Here is a 21,927-nt window from a genome sequence, read left to right on the forward strand (position 1 = left end):
GGGAGTCACGGAGGGAGTGGTCTTTTCGGGACGCTGATACGGGAGGGGAGGGAAATATATTCCTGGTGGTGGGGTCCGTTGGGAGGTGACGGAAATGACGACGGATGATACGATGTATATGGAGGTTGGTGGGGTGGCAGGTGAGGACCAGTGGGGTTCTGTCCTGGTGGTGATTGGAGGGGCGGGCCTCAAGGGTGGAGGAGCAGGAAGTGGAGGAGATGCAGTGGAGAGCATCGTCGACCACGTCTGGGGGGAAATTGCAGTCTTTGAAGAAGGAGGCCATCTGGGTTGTACTGTAATGGAACTGGTCCTCCTGGGAGCAGATGTGGCGGAGACGAAGGAATTGGGAATAAGGGATGGCGTTTTTACAGGGGGCAGGGTGGGGGAGGTGTAGTCTAGGTAGCTGTGGGAGTCGGTCGGTTTATAGTAAATGTCCGTGTTGATTCGGTCGCCCGAGATAGAAATGGAGAGGTCTAGGAAGGGGAGGGAGGAGTCTGAGACGGTCCAGGTAAATTTGAGTTTGGGGTGGAAGGTTTTGGCAAAGTGGATGAACTGTTCAACCTCCTCATGGGAGCATGAGGCAGCGCCGATACAGTCATCGATGTAGCGGAGAAAAAGGTGAGGGGTGGTGCCAGTGTAGCTGCGGAAGATGGACTGTTCCACATATCCTATGAAGAGGCAGACATAGCTGGGGCCCATGCGGGTGCCCATGGCTACTCCTTTGGTTTGGAGGAATTGGGAAGATTGGAAAGAGAAGTTGTTCAGGGTGAAGACCAGTTCAGTCAGTCGAAGGAGGGTGGCAGTGGAAGGGTACTGGTTGGTACGGCAGGAAAGGAAGAAGCGGAGGGCTTTGAGGCCTTCGTGATGAAGAATGGAGGTGTACAGGAACTGGATGTCCATGGTGAAGATAAGGCGTTGGTGACCGGGGAAGCGAAAATCATGGAGGAGGTGGAGGGCATGGGTGGTGTCCCGAACGTAGGTAGGGAGTTCTTGGACTAAGGGGGACAGGACCGTGTCGAGGTATGCAGAGATGAGTGCGGTAGGGCAGGAGCAGGCTGAGAAAATGGGTTGGCCGGGGCAGTCAGGTTTGTGGATTTAGAAACGGGCGGTGCGGGGTTGTGGGACTATGAGGTTGGACGCAGTCGATGGGAGATCCCCTGAAGTGATGAGGTTATGGATGGTCTGGGAGATGATGGTTTGGTGGTGGGAGGTGGGGTCATGGTCAAGGGGGCAGTAGGAGGAGGTGTCCGCGAGCTGGCATTTAGCCTCAGCGGTGTAAAGATCGGTGCGCCAAACTACCACCGCGCCTCCCTTGTCTGCCGGTTTGATAGCGAGGTTGGGGTTGGAACGGAGGGAGTGGAGGGCTGCACGTTCCGAGGGTGAGATGTTGGAGTGGGTGAGCGGGGTGGAGAGGTTGAGGCGGTTAATGTCGTGGCGGCAGTTGGCTATGAAGAGATCGAGGGCAGGTAAGAGGCCAGCACAGGATGTCCAGGTGGATGGGGTGTGTTGGAGGCAGGAGAAGGGGTCGTCAGAGGGTGGGCAAGAATCTTGGTTGAAGAAGTAGGCGCGGAGGCAAAGGCGGCGGAAGAATTGTTCGATATATCGCCGCGTGTTGAACTTGTTAATCCGAGAGCATAGGGGAATGAAGGGGAGGCCTCTGCTGAGGACATTTCCGTCACCTTGTATGCAAGATTGATTGGGCATTAATGTTAAATATATAGGATGGAATATAGCTACAGCTTTATTATAGATCCCTATGCAATAGAATTGACAGTTATATTATTTTTGGTCTTGCCTTGGAAATTTTAAATTTTCTAATACAAATCACTATCCTATAAGCCAGAAAACATTGCAAAATTACGGCCAACATATTGAGATTTTCCTTCATCATGAAAACAAATATGGAAGTATAACTGTGTCATTCAGTAATTCTGTCATTTCCTTCTTGTTCATTATAGATTTATCAACATTCATTTTTAATTAGGCGATGTTCACCTTTCGTATTCGTCTTTGATGAAGTTATAAAACCTTCTGCTTTAGCTTTGTTCTTCCTTGCACGTTTTCTTTCTGTTTCTTTTTTGCACCATCATTGCTTTCTTCAGCTCTTCCAGCTCATTGGATTTACACTGTTCCCTTGCATTTGTGTAAGCACAGCAGGTCAGGCAGCATCCCAGGAGCAGGAGAATCCATGTTTTGGGCATAAGCCTTTCATCAGGAATGAGGCTTGTGGGACAGAACTGAGAGATAAATGGGAGGGGGTGGGATCTAGGGGAAAGTAGCTCAGAAAGCAATAGGTGGATGAAGGTGACAGAAAAGGTGATGGGTCAGAGGGGGGAGTGATGGACAGGTCAGGAGGGCAGTGCCAGGTTGGAGGCTTGGGACTGGGATAATATGGGGGGAGGGGAAATGAGGAAGCTGTTGAAATCCACATTTATCCCAAGTGGTTGCAGAGTCCCAAGGTGGAAAATGAGGCATTCCTCCTCCAGGCGTCGGGTGGTAACCGTTTGGCGGTGGAAGAGGCCCAGGACCTGCATGTCCTTGACAGAGTGGGAGGGGGCGTTGAAGTGTTCAACCATGGGGCGGTGGAGTTGGTGGGCGTGGGTGTCCCAGACACGTCCTCAAACGACCCGCAAGAAGGCATTCTGTCTCCCCGATGTAGACGGGACCACACCAGGATGTGGAAGGATCCCTTGGGGGCTTGGACAGAAATGAGGGGAGTGGGTGCAGGTTTTGCATTTCCTGTGATGGCAGGGAAAGGTGCCAGGAGTGGGGTGTGGACCTGGCAAGGGAGTCACAGAGGGAATGGTCTTTTCGGAATGCTGAGAGGAGATGTGCTGGAGGGCATCGTCAACCACGTGGGAAGGAAGTTGCGATTGTGGAAGGTGGTGGCCATCTGGGACTTTGAGGTGGAATTGATCATCCTGGGAACAAATGTGGAGGAGGTGGAGGAATTGGGAATCAGGAATGGCATTTTTACAAGAGGTAGGGTGGGAGGAGGTGTCGTCTAGGTACCTGTGGGAGTCAGTGGGCTTGTAGTAAATGTTTGTGGTTAGTCGATCGCCAGACGGTGATGGAGAGGTCCAGGAAGGGGAGGGAGGTGTCAGAGATGGTCCAGGTGAATTTGAGGTCGGGGTGGAAGGTGTTGTTAAAGTTGATGAACTTTTCAACCTCCTCGTGGGAGTACGTGGTGGTGCCGATAAGAGTCATGGTCGTAGAGGAGGAACAGGTGGGTGGTGGTGCCAGTGTAACTGAGGAAGATGGACTGTTCCACATATCTAACAAACAGACAGGCATAGCTGGGTCCCATGTGGGTGCGGAAGTGGGAGGATTGGAAGGAGAAGTTGTTGACAGTGAGGACCAAGTCAGACAGGCGGATGAGGATGTCAGTGGAAGGCTACTGGTTGGAACGGCATGATAGGAAGAAACGGAGGGCTTGGAAACCTTCGTCATGGTGGATTGATGCGTACAAGCCTGGATGTCCATGGTGAAGATGAGGCATTGGGGGCGAAGGGCATAGGTGGTGTCACAATTGTAGATGGGGAGTTCCTGGACTACGGGGACAGGACAGTGTCAAGGTGGGAGGAGATAAGTTCAGTGGGACAGTCGCAGGCTGAGACAATGGGTCGAAACTGGGGCCGTCAGGTTTGTGAATCTTGAGAAAGAGGTAGAATCGGGCAGTGCGGGATTCATGGACAATGAGGTTGGAGTTGATTGAGTGCTTAACAGTTGCTTGAGTAGGCGTGGTTATAGGGTCAGTGGTGATGTCACCAACGGAAGTGACGCTCATGAAGAGGGCTGAAGTGGTGCTTATGGCTGTGTTAACAGGGACGGAAGTGGTGTCATGAGCGACGAGTGCAATGTTTCGGTTAGGTACTCGGCTGATGACTTCACTGGCGGCAGACCACATTCCGCCTTGAAATCCTGCAACCACACGGGATAAATGTTGCTAATTTCCCCTCCCCCGCATTATCCCAGTCCCAAGCCTCAACTCAGCACCACCCTCCGGACCTGTCCGGCACTCCCCCCCGACCTAACACCTTTTCCCTCACCTTCATACACCTATCACTTTCAGAGCTACTTTCCCCCAAATCCCACCCCTCTCCCATTTATCTCTCAGCTCTGACCCAAACCTCATTCCTGATGAAGGGCTTATGCACAAAACATTGATTCTCCTGCTCCTCAGATGCTGCCTGACCTGTTGTGCTTTTTCAGCACCACACTCTCAACTCTGATCTCCAGCATCTGCAGTCCTCATTTCTCCTTGCATTTGTGTAAGCCTAGTCTTTGATATTGTCTCTTACCTCATTTGTTGACCATAGGTACTTAACTACAATCACTGAACCTTTGTCATTGAATGGTATGCACTAGTTATGTATTGCACCAGATATTTCTTGAATATTTGCTACTGTTTAACCCTAAGTTTACTATTCACTGTTTACTGTTCAGTTTACGATTGTTGAATAATGTCTTATCCCATTGAGGTTTGGGTCACATTTAAAATTCAAGCACAACATTAAATTCAATCATATTATGATTACAAGTTGCACAACGGTTTTTTACTGCAAGTTTCCTGATTAATTCTGAATGGTTACTCAGCAGAGTTTCTAATAGGGCTCTTTCCCTATTAATTCTGAAACTTGTTATTCTGGAGAACTGCAACGTTTAATACAGAATCACATGATTCACATATCTTATAAGATACTGAAGGAAGCTCAGGAAATAAATTGTGACAAGAATGCAGGAAAACAATTCAAAGTGAAGTCATAGAAAATCTTAATCAATAAGCCAAAGTGGAGGTCATAAGTCAATGAAACTCATTTAAGGTTCAAGCTGACAAAGGTACTAAGTGATACTATTTTTAAGTATTTCTTAATATCTAAAAAGAAATCATTCACTCAGATCACAGGAAAAGTTAATAGCTAGAGCTGGAACCAAGAAAGGGTCAAGTTTCCAGCTTGCTCTTTAGATTTTAAAGAAAAATAAGCTAGATGTTCGCTTGACAAAATGCCATCAATATACTAATACATTATATTGATAATGTGGGAAAATGTAAAGTAGATCAGAATAGAAGAATATTAGTTAAACAGAGAACGGCTGCAGAATTCTGAGGTGCACAGGGATTCAAGTGTTGTCTTCTATGAGTCACAGATTACTGTGCAGTTATAGCACATAATCAAGAAGTCTAATGAGAGGTCTTTTACCTCCAGAGGAAATGAATATGAAAGGAAGGATATTATGTTTCAGATATACAGGACACTGGTGAGACCACATCGCAAACACACATTTGGTTTTGGTCTCCTTATTTCAGGAAGGATGTAAATATATTGAAAGCAGTTCAGGGAAAGTTTACTGGATTGATACTTGGAAATGAGTGGGTTCTCTTATGAGGATAGGTTGGGCTTATTTCCTCTGGGATTTAGAAAAGTTAGGGTGATTTGCTTGAGTGTTGAAGATCCTGAAAAGTCTTAACAAGGTTGATATTGGAAGGATGTTTCTTCCTGCAAATGAGTCCAGAAAAAGGAGCACTATTTTAAAATTTGTGTTTGCACTTTCAGGTCAGAGATGAGGAGAATTTTTTGCTCTTACTGTTGTGCAACTTTGGAACTTTCTACCTGAGGGACTATTGGAGACAGGGTCAGTGAATATTTTTAAAACAGGTGTGGATAAATTCTTTTTAAACAGAAAAGTCAAGGGTTATCGGGGTAAATGGAAATGTGGAGTTCAAACCACAATAGGTCACTTATGGTTTTACGGAATAGTAGAACAAATTCAATGTTTGGAATGGTCTACTTCTGGCTGCTATTTTGGATGTTTGTACAGCAAAAGAGCAACGTGGGATCTTAAGGTATCAATCTTAGACTGAATCAGTAGCTATGAAAATATTGAGAGATACAGGAAAATTAAAATTCACACATTAAAACAAAACCATCTTGCACTCCAAGCTTTGAGTAGCCGAGATGGTTGGAATATCAAGAGTAAATGCTCAGAAAATGTAAAACTGTCAGTTGCAACTTTTCCTTTTTTTTGAGGATGCATCCTGCCGTTTGGTTCTAATTATGGCCAATTATTGTACAATAGTCATGTCAAATGCAAGGAAGGTAAGTTCACAATATTGCTGCTTTCAAGACAGGCTGGTAGTACAGGATATTGGCGTGAAATGGAAAGGCATCGATCAAGAGAAAATTAACTAACCCAAATACAAGATAATCACTGATTTTGTTGTAGCTGGTCTTTTGCCCCTTGTCATATTGCCTCTTAAAAAACAACTTGAGGACCACAGCTCAGTGAGTGAAGCACCCACTCACCGTCAGGATAGAAACGTTTCCAGCAGTAGGCTTCTAAAGAATTAAACAAACTGGGAAATGCCAATAATGAGGCTCAAAATTGTTTTGGCATCACATACTGCAAAATCATATTGACCAAGAAAAATGTAGCATCTGAATTCTTCTACTTTGTATGTCAACAATGTGCATTACCAAATCTCAAAATAGCATACCTTATTTCAATAAGGTAGTAAAATTCAGTCAAATTTTCTGCAAGGAAAGCAATAGGCTTGAGAATAACTTTGCAGTAGATTTCTCAATATATTTTATACCTTGCAATGTAAGCAACACACTAAATGAAAATTACATTTCCATTATTATAGGTTACGTCAATATATAAATAAGTAATAGTCACAATTATTATAAAGTACTCACTCTATGCAACGCTTTGGAGAAGAATTACTCTGGTAGAACTCATCAGCATCATAGAATTCATCCTCACTACTGGAATACGAAAAATCTGGGACTGTATTAGGAGACAGATTTACATGGCTGGGTGAAGTGAGGCTGCTGCTTGGTGCTGACTGTCCACTTCCTAATTCACAGAAACACATAATCACACCTTAGTTATTTCTATTGATGAATTTTTTTGTAGTACAAAGAAGATAGCGAAACAGACCTCCACAGAAGACAGTATCGCTTTTGAAAGTAACTTTATTTTGTATTGTCTTAAGATAATGAATATACTGTCACATACAAACAGACTTTTTAACCAAAAGATATATATTGTTAAATAAATTATCAAATAATCTAGCTGCTTTGCAACATACATTTTACTTCCTCTAATACTTTGTAACAACACCAGTTTTAGCTAGTAAGCAATTTTGATTCACTGTCAAGATGAACTCAGCTGAAATACTCATCAATTTATCAAATGTAACATTGTGAATGCTAACCCTGTGGCTTCATACATCTAATTATTGTTAATTTGTACACTGGTGGGTAAACAGAGGCAGCACAAAAATGCTGTTCTGACAAAACATTTCCAATTGTACTCCAGAGCTAACCTTTAAATGAGGTTTCCCACTGAATGGAATAAGATCTTACGATATGATCTTCTTGCAAATAACAGAATATCAGTCTTTCATTCAGGACACAGGACTATTTATCCAAGCAGTATCGCAGAAGAGCTCCATCCCAATCTTAGCCAATGACCACATGATGGTGTAATCGAATCAGAAACAAGGAACCTAGCCAAATATTCTTTTTCTAACCATAATGGTAAGCAAATAATCAATCATTTAGAAATGCTGTATAACAAATTATTCCAATAAAACTGTTCAGGCCTCTGAAGCAGGTGGAACTTAAGTCGAACTGGAGGTGGAGCCACTACCACTGCCCCACAAAACGTGCACTTCCAGCTTAACAGTGTCTATTGACTAACTGTAATTAAATGACAGCCTCTTTAAAAAAACGGGCAATCTGGAATGCAAACAGATAACCATTCTTCTAATGGAGAAGAACCGAATAATTAAACTATTTCACAATACAGCTCATAAAATCAAGTATACTCCTTGGTTGCATAAATTTCCAATAAAAGGACTTATTTTCCTCAATTTACATTTTTAATACTTCACATTTTACGAAGTTTGACTTCCAAGTAATGATGTGACTAACATCTTGGCATCAGTGCTCAGGTGAACAATTTGATGTTGATTATCATTTCAAACATTTTTTTTGAATAATGAAACAAACATGAATACTTAGCTAAAAGCAAATAACTGCAGATGCTGGAAATCTGAAATAAAAGCAGAAAGTACTGGAGAAACTTAGCAAGTCTGGCAAAATCTGTGGGAAGAGAAACAGTTAACAGAGTCCAATATCACTCTGCTTCAGCACAGGATCATGTTGAACTTCAAATGTCAAATCTGTTTCTCTACAAATAATGTCAGAACAGCACAGATTTGCCAGCACTTACTGTTTTCATGAATATTTAGCTCCTTCATTTCAGGCAAGACAACAAGATAATTGGAAAAGGTTGGTAGAATTGGCTGCCAACATATGAAAAGAAATTGTAACATTTCAATTGCTATCTCTAAGCTAAAGATGGCTACTTAAAAACAAGAGTTAAAGTAAGCTTTACAAATATGATGTGCTTCAGTCATGGGATTATCAAACTGACAATAAGGCCTTCTCACTTGATTTGTGTCAAAAATAGGAGTACAGGCTGTACTATAAACGTTTAAGTGGAACTATGATGCTGTAGCCATTACAGAAAATTGATTGAGAGAAGGGCAGAACTGGTAGTTCAATGTTCCAGGGTTTCAATGTTCCAGACAGGATAGAGAGGGATGTAAAAGAGTTGGGTGAGTTGCATTGCCGGTTAAGGAGAACGTCACAGCTGCACTAAGAAAGGACATCTCAAAGGGTTCATCCATTACGGATAAGACTGGCCTTCGAGTGAAGGTGCTAAATTGGGGAAAGTCTAATTACAACAGTATTAGGCAAGAACTGGAGAAATTAGATTGGGAGCAGTTGTTTGAGGGAACATCCACAGCTGACGTATGGGAGTCTTTTAAAAGGACAGTTGATCAGCATTCAGAACCAGCATGTTCCTTGGAGGATGAAAGATAAAGATAGCAAGATTCAGAAACCCAGGCTGACAAGAGATATTTAAAGTTTAGTTAAAAGAAAACAGAAGCATTTGTCAGGTTTATGAAACTGAAATCAGACAAGATCCTTGAGGAATATAAAGGAAGCAGGAAGAAATATAAACAACGAATAAAGAGGACTGAGAGAGACCAGGAAATTATCTTGGTTAAGTAGGATTAAAGGAGAATCTCAAGACATTTATACTATTATTGGAGCAAGAAGAAAACAATGGAAAGGGTCAGTCCACTCAAGGACAAAGAATGTAATTTATGCATGGAATTAGAGAAAGTGGGTGAGGTCTTTAACGAGTACTTCTCATAATTACTCGCCAAGGAAAAGAACATGGACGATGGTAAGATTAGGAAGGGGTATGTTGATATTCTAATGCTTGTCAATATTAACTAAAAGGTGATGCTGAATCATGAAAATCAGTAAGGTAGATAAGTCCCCAGAACTAACGGGATCTATCTTAGATGGTAAGAGAGGAGATTGCTGGAGCTTTGACACATTTTTGTACAGTCTTTAGCCACAGACAAGGTCTCAGGTCTCAGAACAGTGAAGAATAGCCAATGTTGTTCCTTTCTTCAAGGGCAACAGAGATAATTCTGGAAATTATAGACTGGTGACTTTTACATCAGCAGTAGGGAAATCTTTGGAGAAAGTTCACGGGGACTAGAATTGTTCACATTTGGAGAAAAACTGACTGACCTACTCAGCACAGTCAGCACACCCTTGTGCATGGGGGAGGTCTTGTCTCACAAATTTGACTGAGCTTTTGAGGAAGTGGTGAAGATAAGATTGAGTGTAGGGCAGTGGATGTAGCTACATGGACTTTACTAAAGCATGTGATAAGCTTCCTCACGGTCGGATGGTCCTGAAGATTAAGTCACATGAGATTCAGTTAGTTGGTCAATTGGATACAAACTTAGCTTGGTCGTAGAAGACGGAGGGTAATTGTGGAGGGGTGTTTTTCTAACAGGAGATCTGTGACCAATGGTGCTCCAAAAGGATCAATGCTGAGATCCCTATCGTTTGTAATTTATATATATGTTTCAGACGAAAATGCAGGTGGTATGATTAAGTTGGCAAATGACACAAAATTGTTGGACCTGTGAATAGCGCGGAATATTGTCCAAGGATACAACAAGATCAGTTGGAAAGTTGCGTGGAGAAATGGCAGATGGAGTTCAATCTGGACAAGTGTGAGGAGATATATTTAGGAAGTTCAAGTACAAGAGCCAAGTGTAGACTAAATGGCAGGACCCTTAGAAGCATTGATATATAGGATTGTAAGCCCGTAGCTCCCTGAAAGTGGCAAGATAAGTACATAAGGCAGAAAAGGCGGCAATGCCATGCTGCCTTCATTGGTTGAGCATTGAGTACAAAAGTTGGCAGGTCATGTTGCAACTACATACAACTTTAATTAGGCCACATTTGGAGTATTGTATGAAGTTCTGGTTGCTACACTCTGAGAAGGATGTAGAGGCTGTGGAATGGGTGCATAAGAGATTTTTTAATTGGATAATGCCTGAATTGGAATAAAATAGCTATAAAGGAGAAGTTAAACAAGCTTTGAATTGTTTTCGCCAGTGTCACATGTTGAAGGATGACCTGATAGAAGTATATAAAATTATGGAGGGCATGGATAGGACAGATAGTTGGGAGTCTTTTGCCCAGGGTGGAATTGTTAAATACTAGGAATCATAGATTTAAGATGAGAAGGGGCAAGTTCAAAGTTGTACAAAGCAAATTATTATTACATAGATGGTAGTAAGTACTTGGAACATGTTGCCTGGGGAGGTGGTAGAAGCATACACAATAGCAGCATTTAAGAGGCATGATAGACACATCATCAGGAAGGAAATAGAAGGATACATGTGCAAGTAGATAGGATTAGTTTAGAATTGCATCATGGTCAGTGCAGACATGGTGGGGTGGAGGGTCTGTTCCTGTGCTGTACTGTTCTATGTTCTAAAGCATAAAATGAATACACAACGGTTAAATGTAGACTACTGAATTTGTATTGTTTTATTTTTCTAGCTATGTAATACCAAGTATGAAAATGCAATAATGTAATCCTGGTTTCGTCACTTGAGTCTCAATAAACAAAGCATTGTAATGGCTCATTCTCACACTTGTCATTATGCAATTCCTTAGGGCTACTTCTAGAATCACAATAAAGGCTGTGCAACTTTGATTCCTCAATGTTCTGTACAGATCAAGAGGGAGGTTCTTTAACTGTGCAACAAAACTTTCATCCTATCACTGAGTATTTCCTCCAAGCTTGGGTATTAAGATTTTCTCATATGAATAACCTGCAACTCCTTTTAAAATGTCATACATAAGACACACAAGTAAAATTTCATCTGACACATTAAATTCTGTTAATTGCTCTCAACAAACTGATCCCATTAAACTTCTATATATACACATCATGGCATATTAATTTAAGCGTACATTTATAAAAGAAAATTCATTTAACCTGTACTGTTGGGGGTTGGTGTCTGATGGTTACCCATTGCATTAACAGCAGATCCCACAGCCAATGTTGATGGACGCTGCTCTGCTTTGCATAACTGAGCAGGCTCTGTATAAAAAAAACACCATCAAAACACTGCATTACAAAGTCCTCCTAAACAATAAAAAATATCTTGTAGAATGGTTGGAATAGATTCAGAAGAAAGTGCAGCATGTACTTTTGTGATGAGTCCAGTTTTCAAATAGTATACACTGTATTAATACATTTACAACACATCCTGTTTACTTTATTTTAAAATGTAACACAACATTTCAACTTAAAAACAAAACAGGATCTCTTCTAATAATAACTATCAATTTCTTCATTCAATTGAAATAGCAATGCAGACAATACTTTGTTCAGTAAATACAAATAAACTTGCAACCCAAAGGTAACAAATTGTTTGAGCAAATTACTTTTAATTACATGATAAATGCTTATCACTCTTTGCCACTGAAAATTAATTATTACAATTGAGAAATTTTTCTTTCAGGATTTCTTTCTTGTTTAAAATTTTGGAATTTCTTGAAGTTATCATTTTTATCATTCGGTTGAATTGGGTGTGCAGAGATTCTCATCAATACACGTAGAAAATCCTTTATCTGAACATCCAAAAGGTTTTTTTGAGGATTTTTTCTCATTAACAAGGCTGTTTGGTGAGCAACGCTCTTACTTAGAAGTCTGCTCCTCCGGTAAGGACTTTTACAATTTCACCATTAAACAAATAAACTTGCAACCATTAATACAACCATCACCTGTTGTAAAAACCGACATATTCCAAATTCTGAAAAATAGCTGGTTCAGAGCTTTTCGGATAAAGGATCTTGCATCTGTATCTTTACTTCAATTTTGTTTACTGTTACTTTTAGCCCCTTAACTTCAGTCAGATAGTGTGTAGCTTAGTGGGGAAGGAGTAGCTGATTTTGTTCTGTGCCTCTGACCTATTAGGCAGCAGATGTTGGAGGTTTGGAAAGTACTATCAAAGGAGACTTTGTGACTTGATGCAGCTTGCAGATGATACACACTACTGCCTATGTTCTCATGGCAGAGGTGATGGATAGGATGGCTGCTTTTTTCTGGATGGTGTCAAGCTTCTTCAGGGGTTGTTGAAGCTGCAATCATCCAAGCAAGTGGGGAGAATATTCCATTGTTCTCCTGAACTGAGCTTTGAAATCGGTGACCAGACTTTGGGGAGCGAGGAGTGAGTTACTCATTGCAGAACTTCCGGCCTAACCTCCTCTCAGAATGGCACAGGAATAAGACATTCAGCACACCATATCTGCATGGTTAAATAAACAAGCCACCCATTTTAAATCGACCTTCCAGCTATTTTCAATCTCTCCCCTTTTCTACTCGAGTGGCAAAGGTTACTCTTCAGCAAATTATCCAGTTCCCTCCAGAATTTCACAACTGAATCTGCCCCCATTATACTCTCAGTGTCAGCCTCAGGCATCAATTGTCATACAAATACAGAGTACAGTATGCAAATTATTAACAGGAGTAGGCTATTTAATGAGATGATGGCCAATTGGATTGTGGCTTCAAATCTACATTTCCACCAACCCCAATAACACTAATGTGGATGTGCTGGCATTGGCCAAGGTTGATAGTAATAGCAGAGTGGAAATTTGTCAGGTCATGACGTGCTGGAGTTCGATTCTGCTGCATCTGATGAGCCACAGTGCTTGATAAATGCTCATATTTAAAGTTGCCAAATCTATTCAGTGTTTCCCACTTAGCACAGCAGTAGTGCCACACAACGTGATGCAAGATATTCTCAACGTGAAGGTGGAACATCGTCTCCACAAGGATTTTGCGGCAGTCACTCTAATCAATAATGTCATTAACAGGTTTACCTGCAGCAGGCTGGCAAGGATGAGGTCAAGCATGCAGGTTCCATCTTGTTGATTCCGTCATCACCAACTGTGGACTCATATAGCAGCTAAGTCCTTTAGGACTTGGCCAGCTACCCACCCACAGTGAATTCTGCATCCTTGCCAACCTCAATGTTTCCTCTAAGTTGTGTTCAACATGGAGGAGTACTAATTCAGTAGCCAAGAGCGGGTGGTGTGTGATAATCAGGACGAGATTTCCTTGCCCATGTTTGAACTAACGTTCAGTTCCCAGCTTTGATCCCCATGGCACCGCTATAAGATTATAACCATAAACTTCAATTTGAGCCATTAATTAATTTAATTTATTCTGAATACTATACACTTTCAAGTAAAGACTATTAAATTTGCCAATTTATCTTTTGTCCCTATTTGCCACTTTTTAATGCTTGTATATTCTGTCCCTTCCTGACCTAGTCTGGATATGATTTTCAAAACAGATGCCCAGCAATGCACCAATTTGCAAACCTAGATTTCCCTCATCCTCAATCCTCCCCCATCTAATTAATAACAATATAAAAGATCATCTTCAGACATTTAGTACATTCATGTGAAAGGTGACTTTAAATTTCAGGATAGAAGATCATAATTAACCTGATCTGCAACTGCCAAAATTTGTCACAAGGACATGACCAGGGTGAAGTATTGAAGGATGCTCAAGTGTGACTCAGAATCCAGGATAAATTTAACAATTTTTCAAAATGGTAATAACATCTTCAAAGAGTGATTAAAAATATGCCACTTAGTACTAAAATTTTAATTACTATCATCAATTACTGTCAGCAAATACAAATTTCCTTTTCATGGCATAGGTGATGACCTACTGGTATTATCACTGCACTATTAATCCAGGAACTCAGGTAATGTTCTGGGTACTCAGGTTCAAATCCCACCATGGCAAATGATGGCATGTAAATTTAATTAAACAATCTGGAATTAAGTAGCTACTGATGATCAAGAAACATTGTCAAAAAAGATCCACCTTGCTCAGGAAAGTCCTTCAGGGAAGGAAATCTGCTATCCTCACCTTATCTGGCCTACATGTGACTTCACATAGCACAGCAATGTGATTGACTCTCAGCCTCCCTCTGAAATGGCCTAGCAAGGCACTCAATTGTATTAATTGCTACGAAGACTCAAAAAAGAAATGAAACCAGATGGATCACCCAGCATCAATCTCGGCACTAGAAAAGACAACAGCAGAAACAGCCTGTCACAGTTATAAAGCTGTACAGCACAGAAACAGACCCTTCTGTCCAACTTGTCCATGCCGACCTGTTATCCCAACCTAATCTAGTCCCATTTGCCTGTACCCAGCCCATATCCATCCAACCCTTCCTATTCACATACCAATCCAGATGTCTTTTAAATGTTCTAATTGTACCAGCCTCTACCACTTCCTCTCGCAGCTCATTCCATACACTTACCACTCTCTACATGAAAAAGTTGCCCCTTAGGCTCCTTTTATATCTTGCCCCTCTCACCCTAAACCTATGTCCTCTAGTTCTGAACTCCCCAGCCCACGAAAGAGACTTTGTCTATTTATCCTATCCATGCCCCTCAAGATTTTATAAACCTCTATAAGGTCACCCCTCAGCCTCTGACGTTCCAGGAAAACAGCCCCAGCCTATTCAACCTCTCCCCATAGCTCAAATCCTCCAACTCTGGCAACATTCTTTTAAATCTTTTCTGAACCCTTTAAAGTTTCACAATACCCTTTCGATAGGAGGGAGGCCTGAATTGTACTTTTTCCTTCCTTAGTCCTCTGAGAAAGTTGAGGCATTGGTGCTTTCTTGACTGTAGCATAGATGTGGGTGGACAAGGATGGATCATTGGCAATATTGAAGCTCTCAATCACCTCCACCTCAGCACCACTGATACAGACAAGGACATGTCCTCCACCCCAATGACCATCATTTTGCTGATACGGAGAGAGAGATTATTGTCTTTTCACCATGCCACTATACTGTCTATTCCTTTCCTGCACTCAGTCTCATTGATTGTTTGACATCCAACACACTATGGTGGCATCATCAGCAAATGTGTAAATGGAGTTGGAGCTGAATTTGGCCACAGTTGAGAGTCTATAAAGAGCATAGTAAGGTGTTGAGTACTTGCAGGGTACCAGTGTTGAGGATTACGATGGAGGAGGTGTTGTCGCCTATCTTTACAGTCTGTAGGTCAGGAAGTCGAGGATCCAGTGCAGAGAGGGAAGCAAAGTTCTCGGTCTCAGAGTTTGGGAACAAACTTTTTTTTTGGAATTTATTACGTTAAAGGTAAAGCTCAAGTCAATAAATAGGAATCTGACATCCTCAGTATTAAGCAACATTTGGAAGCAAGCACTAAGGGTGACAAAAAACAAAATATACTCTGGGTAAGGGATTTCAATGTCCACCACCAAAAGTAGCACTATAGCAGCATGACTGATGGAACTGGCTGGGTCCTAAAGGACATAGCATCTAGACTGCATCTGGGACAGGTGTTGAGGGAACCAACACAAGGGAAAAATATACTTGACTTCATCCTTACCAATCTCTCAGCTGCAGATGCATCTGTCCGTGACAGTATCAGTAAGAGTAACCTCTGCATAATCCTTGTGGAGACGAAGTCCTGCCTTCACATTCAAAATTTTCTCCATCGTATTGTGTGACACTATAACCATGCTAAATTGTACAGAAAATGATCAGATCTAAAAACTCAAGACTGGGCATCCATGAAGCACTGTGGGTGATCAACAGCAGAATTGTATTCCTGCAAAATCTGGAATCTCATGGGCCAGCATCTCCCCAACTCATTCATTACCATCAAGTCGGGAGATCAACCCTGAATCAAAAAAAGAGTACAAGACGGCACGCCAAGAGTGGCATCGGCCATACCTACAAATGAGGTATCAACCTGGTGAAGCGACTAAACAGGACTTCTTTATGCCAAACAGCATAAGCAGCAAATGATAGATAGAGCTAATCAATGGATCTAAGCTCAGCGGTCCTGACACATCCAGTCTTGAATCGTGCTGGACAATTAAACAACTCACAGGAGAAGGCATCTTCACAAATATCCCCATCCTCAATGATGGAAGAGCCCATAAATGAAAAAGATAAGGCTGAAGCATTCACAGCAATTTTCAGACAGAAGTGCCAAATGGATGATCCATCTCGGCCTCCACTTGCTTCTTAGATGTTGGTCTTCAGCCAATTCGATTCACTTGACATAATAACAAGAAACAGTTGGAAGTGCTGGACAAAGGCTACGGGCCCTGACAACATTCTGACAAGAGTACTGAAGATTTGCACTCCAGAACTTGCTGTTCCCCTACCCAAGCTCTTTCAGTACAGTTACAACACTGGCATCGACCCGACAATGTGGAAGGTCGCCCTGCTATGTCCTGTACAGGTCAGGACAAATCCAACCCAGCCAATTACTGACTCTACTTTCATCAGTAAAGTAATGGAAAGTGTTATCCAATAGTGCTATCAAGCAGCACCCTGCTCAGTGACCTCATTACAGCTGTGGTTAAAACATGAACAAAAGAGCAGAATTCCAGAAGTGTGGTGAGAGTGACAGCACTTGGCATCAAGGCCACATTCGACTGAACATTTAAGGAGCCCTCGCAAAATTAGAATCAGTGGAAATGAGGGTGCAAACTCTCCACAGGCTGGAATCACACCTGACACATAGAAGACGATTATAGTTGGAAATTAGTCAGCTCTAGGACATCTCTGCAGAAGTTCTTCAGGGTGGTGACCTAGGCCCCACCATCTTCAACTGCTTCATTGATGACCTTCCCTCTATCAGAAGGTCAAAAGTCAGGATCTTCACTAATGATTGCACAATGTTCAGCACCATTTGTGACACCAGAGGTATTGAAGTAATCCAAGTTCAAACGCAAAAAGATCTGGACAATATCCAGGCTTGGGTTGGCAAGCAACATTTACATCACACAAATGCCCATCTCCAATAAAAGATAATCTAATCATTGCCCTTGACATTCAATGGCGTTACCATCACTGAATCCCCCACTATCAACATCCTTAGGGTTACCATTGACCAACAACTCAATGCACTGGTCACATAAACACAGTGGCTACCACAACAGGTCAGAGATTAGGAAGACTGCAGCAAGTAACTCACATATGGGGCAACCTTTTCACGCAGAGGGTGGTACATGTATGGAATGAGCTGCCAGAAGATGTGGTGGAGGCTGGAACAATTGCAACATTTAAGAGGCATTTGGATGGGTATATGAATAGGAAGGGTTTGGAGGGATATGAGCCGGGTGCTGGCAGGTGGGACTAGATTGTGTTGGGATATCTGGTCGGCATGGACAAGTTGGACCGAAGGGTCTGTTTCCATGCTGTACATCTCTATGACTCTATCCTGTCTCCCCAAAGCTTGTCCACTAGCTACAAGGCACAAGTCAAGAATGTGATGGAATATTCCTCACTTGCCTGGATGGGTGCAACTCCAACAACCCAAGAAGCTTGACACGATCTAGGACAAAGCAGCCTTTGATAGGCACTACATCCACAAACATCTACTCTCTCCACCAGTGACGCCCAATAGTTGCAGTGTGTACTAAGATGCACTGCAGAAATTCAAAGATGCACTTTCCAAACCCACGATCACTTCCATCTAAAAGGACAAGTCAGCAAATATATGGAAGCACCACAACCTGCAAGTTCCCCTCCACGCCCAATCTCAATTCTGACTTGGAAACATATCACCGATCCTTCACCTCGCTGGGTCAAAATATTGGAATTCCTTCTGCAAGGGAATTGTGGATCAAACTACCGTACGTGGACTGCAGCAGCTCAAGGCGGCAACACATCATCACCTTCTCAAGGGCAACTAGGGGTGGCTAATAAATACTGGTCTAACTAGTAATGGCCACATTCCACAAGTGTATACAAAGCAAATCACTGCAAGTATAAATATTTTAAAATTTGTTTCCTCCCTTTTTTTTAAATAAAATTTGGATAATATGAACAAACAGGGCAAACATTATTACATAATACATGATTCCACTATCTTCGCCTCCCCCACCAACCAAATAAATAACATGTACCTACTGGCTTGCTTCAAAACAGGACTGACAGACTCAACTGCAAATGTTGGATAAAGTTTGCATAATTTTAAGATTAATGCTTAACTACAGAACAACTTTTGCTATTAAAATCCCAAAGACTGCAATGGTAATCATAGGGCCATTTAAATCTCTTTTTCATATGACGAAAATACTGCTGCCAATACACTGTAATATACTAGCGGAGATAATCACATACCTGGTGGTAAAACAGTTTGGGTAGGCATAGTGCTAATTACTGTTGACTCCAGAGGATTAGACTGAAAAACCCCATCGACCGGGTTGATAGTACTCTAAGGTTAGAAAAAGTGTGATTTTAAAACAGCTCCATGCTCTCATTACAGGAATAATGAAAGAACGCGAAACACAGAAACAGATCCAGACGGAAATCGGCTTAGACCTGAGGAAAAGAAAGCTGAGGAAAAAAACTTAAAAACTAATGAACAGAAGAGGAAAGATAACCTTAAGCAACTGTATTCCAATGCGGCTACTATTTTCACAACAGCAATCAATGGAATTCGATGTTAATAAACATCAGCTGTTATCATTTTGAATATCATGTAAATACATATCCGCTGGTTTAGAGTGCTCAGTATTTGAAGAATGTTATTTACTATCAATCTGATTTCAAATATGAAAGAATTGATACATGACTTACTCAGTAAACATGTATAACTTGTCAAAATTATACAAGTTTTTTTGCAGATTTTCATTCAACAACATTTCATTCTAAATGAACGAAAGCATCAACAAACTCAAATGTATTTAAAAGGATTAGAAAAATAATCCTGAACATTTTCATAGACTCCCGTCAGTGTGGAAACAGGCCCTTCAGCCCAACAGGTCCACACCAACTCTCTGAAGTGTTAATGCACCCAGACCCCATTCCCCTCCTCTATTAGTCTACATTTACACCTGACTAATTCACCCAAACTACATATCACTGAACAACTATGGACAATTTAGGATGGTTAATTCACCCATCTTTGGATTGTGGGAGGAAACCGGAGCACCCGGAGGAAACCCACGCAGACATGGGAAGAATGTGCAAACTCCATACAGTCGCCAGAGGCTGGAATTGAACCTGTGTCCCTGCGCTGTGAGGCAGTGTTAACCACTGAACCACCGTGCGAGATACAACACAGTTTATGTTTGGAACTCAATTACAATGTTAATGAGTCAACAGCCAAACAGCAAACTCAAAACTATATATAGTTGTAATATGATACCTAATTTGGGTATGTTAATTTTGAGTGGTGCTATTATCGCAGTCTACTACTCATGATTACAGCATAATGTAAAAAAAAATATTTAACATGTATCAAAACAGTTTATTGCCAAAAATCTATTAACATAAAAAAAATGGATGGCAAAAATAAATGGGTATTACCATGTAATGGATATTAGAAGAACACAAATACCACAGCTTTTCTTGGGTAGTATAATTTCCTGTTCATTTTAAATTAACTCTTTTACAGTCAATTTAAAGTTTAAGGGCATACTATACAAAAAAAGCATGTATTCATTATATTTAAAAAGCACGTATTTCAATTAGCATTTCATACTGATATTAAATGAAAACCGATACACAATGAACTAAAATGATAGTATATCAGTCATCAACATTTTATGAGACTTATCAAACAGCATAGAAGAGTATTATTGAAATGTAAATGTATTACAGTTTTCAAACGACATGGTATTCAAAAATATACCAGCAGACAGAATTTTCTTTTAAAGAGAAGAATAAAAAAGCTGAATAGCATCGAGTCCCACAATCAGGAGAAGGGATGCCAAGCAAATATCAAGCACTGAAGAAATTCCAGGAGCTGAATAGAGAACTAAAAATTCCATCTGCATGATTGATTTTCAAAAGATCAGACCCATTTCAGAGTTTAAAATTCTATAACCCAGCATCTACCTACAAATCACAAGTTCCTGCTTCTCTGTAAATTGCAGTCCAGCAACTGGTTAAGGTCATACTGAAATTCAACAGTAAATCTCAAAATAAAAGCTTGTGTTATTACTGTAATCCAAAAATTTGGGATATAATGAAAGTAGAAACATTCAACAATTTTAGTTTAAGGCATTATTTCAATCTTCTGTACAGGGTGGTCTTCGTGTGGTCAATTACACAACAAAGAATATTAATATGCCTGTGATTTGTAATGGTCTTACATGTAACATTCACCATAGATGCCAGGCTAGAGAAAATATAAAGGCAATGAAGCCATCGATAGAGGGAAAATGTAAATCACAGTAGATCAGTAGTTAAATATGCACCACTGAAAACACAGGATTTCCCCACTCAACTGCATTTTGAGTCAATTGATTTTGTAAAGGTCAAGTAGAAAAGAAAAGGAAGAGAGCAACAACATATCATACTAGTTTACAAACTTACTATAAGTCCATTTGCGTGCTTCTCCTCATTACTTTGGTCCTTAAATTTTGGAAAGAAGAGATTTTTCAAGATACCATTAAACAACAGGTCAAAGTCTGAAATATCCCATTTAACGTTTTGGTAATTAATACTGTACTTAGTACTAAAAATATCCAAAATTCAAAATCATCACCATTTCAATGACTATCTTTAATTCAATTGGGCAAAGATTTTTGTTTGAGTCTGATCAGTATTTGACAACATGGAAAAATGATTAAATTACGATTTAAATATTTTTGTTTGCATCATACGTCATATTCTATGTTATGTCAAAATATGGGTTTCATGGAGGATACATTTTTGTTCACATTTTATTTTATCAAATAAACCTATGAAACCACATTGCCCTTGCAACTGAAATTTGGAGCTGAATAGCACCAAGGTATAATGGATCTGCACTGATCCACCAAACAGCAAGATCATGTCCTCAGCTATGTAAACATGGTAGAATACCAAGAAATGCTGGGTTAGAGTAGTGCTGGAAAAGCACAGCAGGTCAGGCAGCATCCCAGGAGCAGGAAAATCGACGTTTCGGGCAAAAGCCCTTCATCAGGAAAAGGGTTTTTGCCCGAAACGTCGATTTTCCTGTTCTTGGGATGCTGTCTGATCTGCTGCGCTTTTCCAGTACCACTCTAATCTTGACTCTAATCTCCAGCATCTGCAGTACCCACTTGCACCTACCAAGAAATACTGATGAGTTCCCCAGAGGAAGGAAGGGAGGAAAGATCTAAATGATCCATCACCTTACACTACACTGATCGCGTTCTGAGGTAAAGCAGAGGTTGAATTTAGAATTTAGTTCATCAACTAATAACAGTTGTGTAACAGTATTCAAAGTAGAAAGAAGAAACTAAACTTTTATTTCGAACTACCAATCCCATCAATATTAGTTGTGTGGCTGGAGCATGAATTCTCTTTCACTGTTGCTAAACTGTCTACATTATGCTGCAAGATGTTTTGGGAAGCAAGGATATGATCACTATAAAAGGAGATGGGACAGTTCTTTTCATGTTCAACTGTGAAGTAAAACATTCTGCATATCATTGCCCACACAGCGAACATTCTGGCATGTGAGACAT

At 41.0% G+C, this 21,927-nt stretch overlaps 1 protein-coding gene across 4 annotated transcripts in view; it reads right to left on the reverse strand.

Moving 5' to 3' along the window:
* osbpl9 (oxysterol binding protein-like 9) overlaps nt 1-21,927 on the reverse strand; it is a 172,236-nt gene that overhangs the window by 55,396 nt on the left and 94,913 nt on the right. For 2 of the 4 annotated variants that reach the window (XM_043699208.1, XM_043699206.1), the window contains 4 exons: nt 20,810-20,848; nt 18,608-18,701; nt 11,398-11,502; nt 6,699-6,858 (listed from right to left, as the gene is read on the reverse strand). In XM_043699208.1, the coding sequence (XP_043555143.1) occupies nt 6,699-6,858; nt 11,398-11,502; nt 18,608-18,701; nt 20,810-20,848 (398 nt within the window). The remainder of the gene's footprint in view (nt 1-6,698; nt 6,859-11,397; nt 11,503-18,607; nt 18,702-20,809; nt 20,849-21,927) is intronic. The other 2 variants (XM_043699210.1, XM_043699207.1) reach the window with 1 other exon arrangement.

The sequence above is a fragment of the Chiloscyllium plagiosum genome, chromosome 11 (genome assembly GCF_004010195.1).
Source record: "Chiloscyllium plagiosum isolate BGI_BamShark_2017 chromosome 11, ASM401019v2, whole genome shotgun sequence".
Taxonomy (NCBI): Eukaryota; Metazoa; Chordata; class Chondrichthyes; order Orectolobiformes; family Hemiscylliidae; genus Chiloscyllium; species Chiloscyllium plagiosum.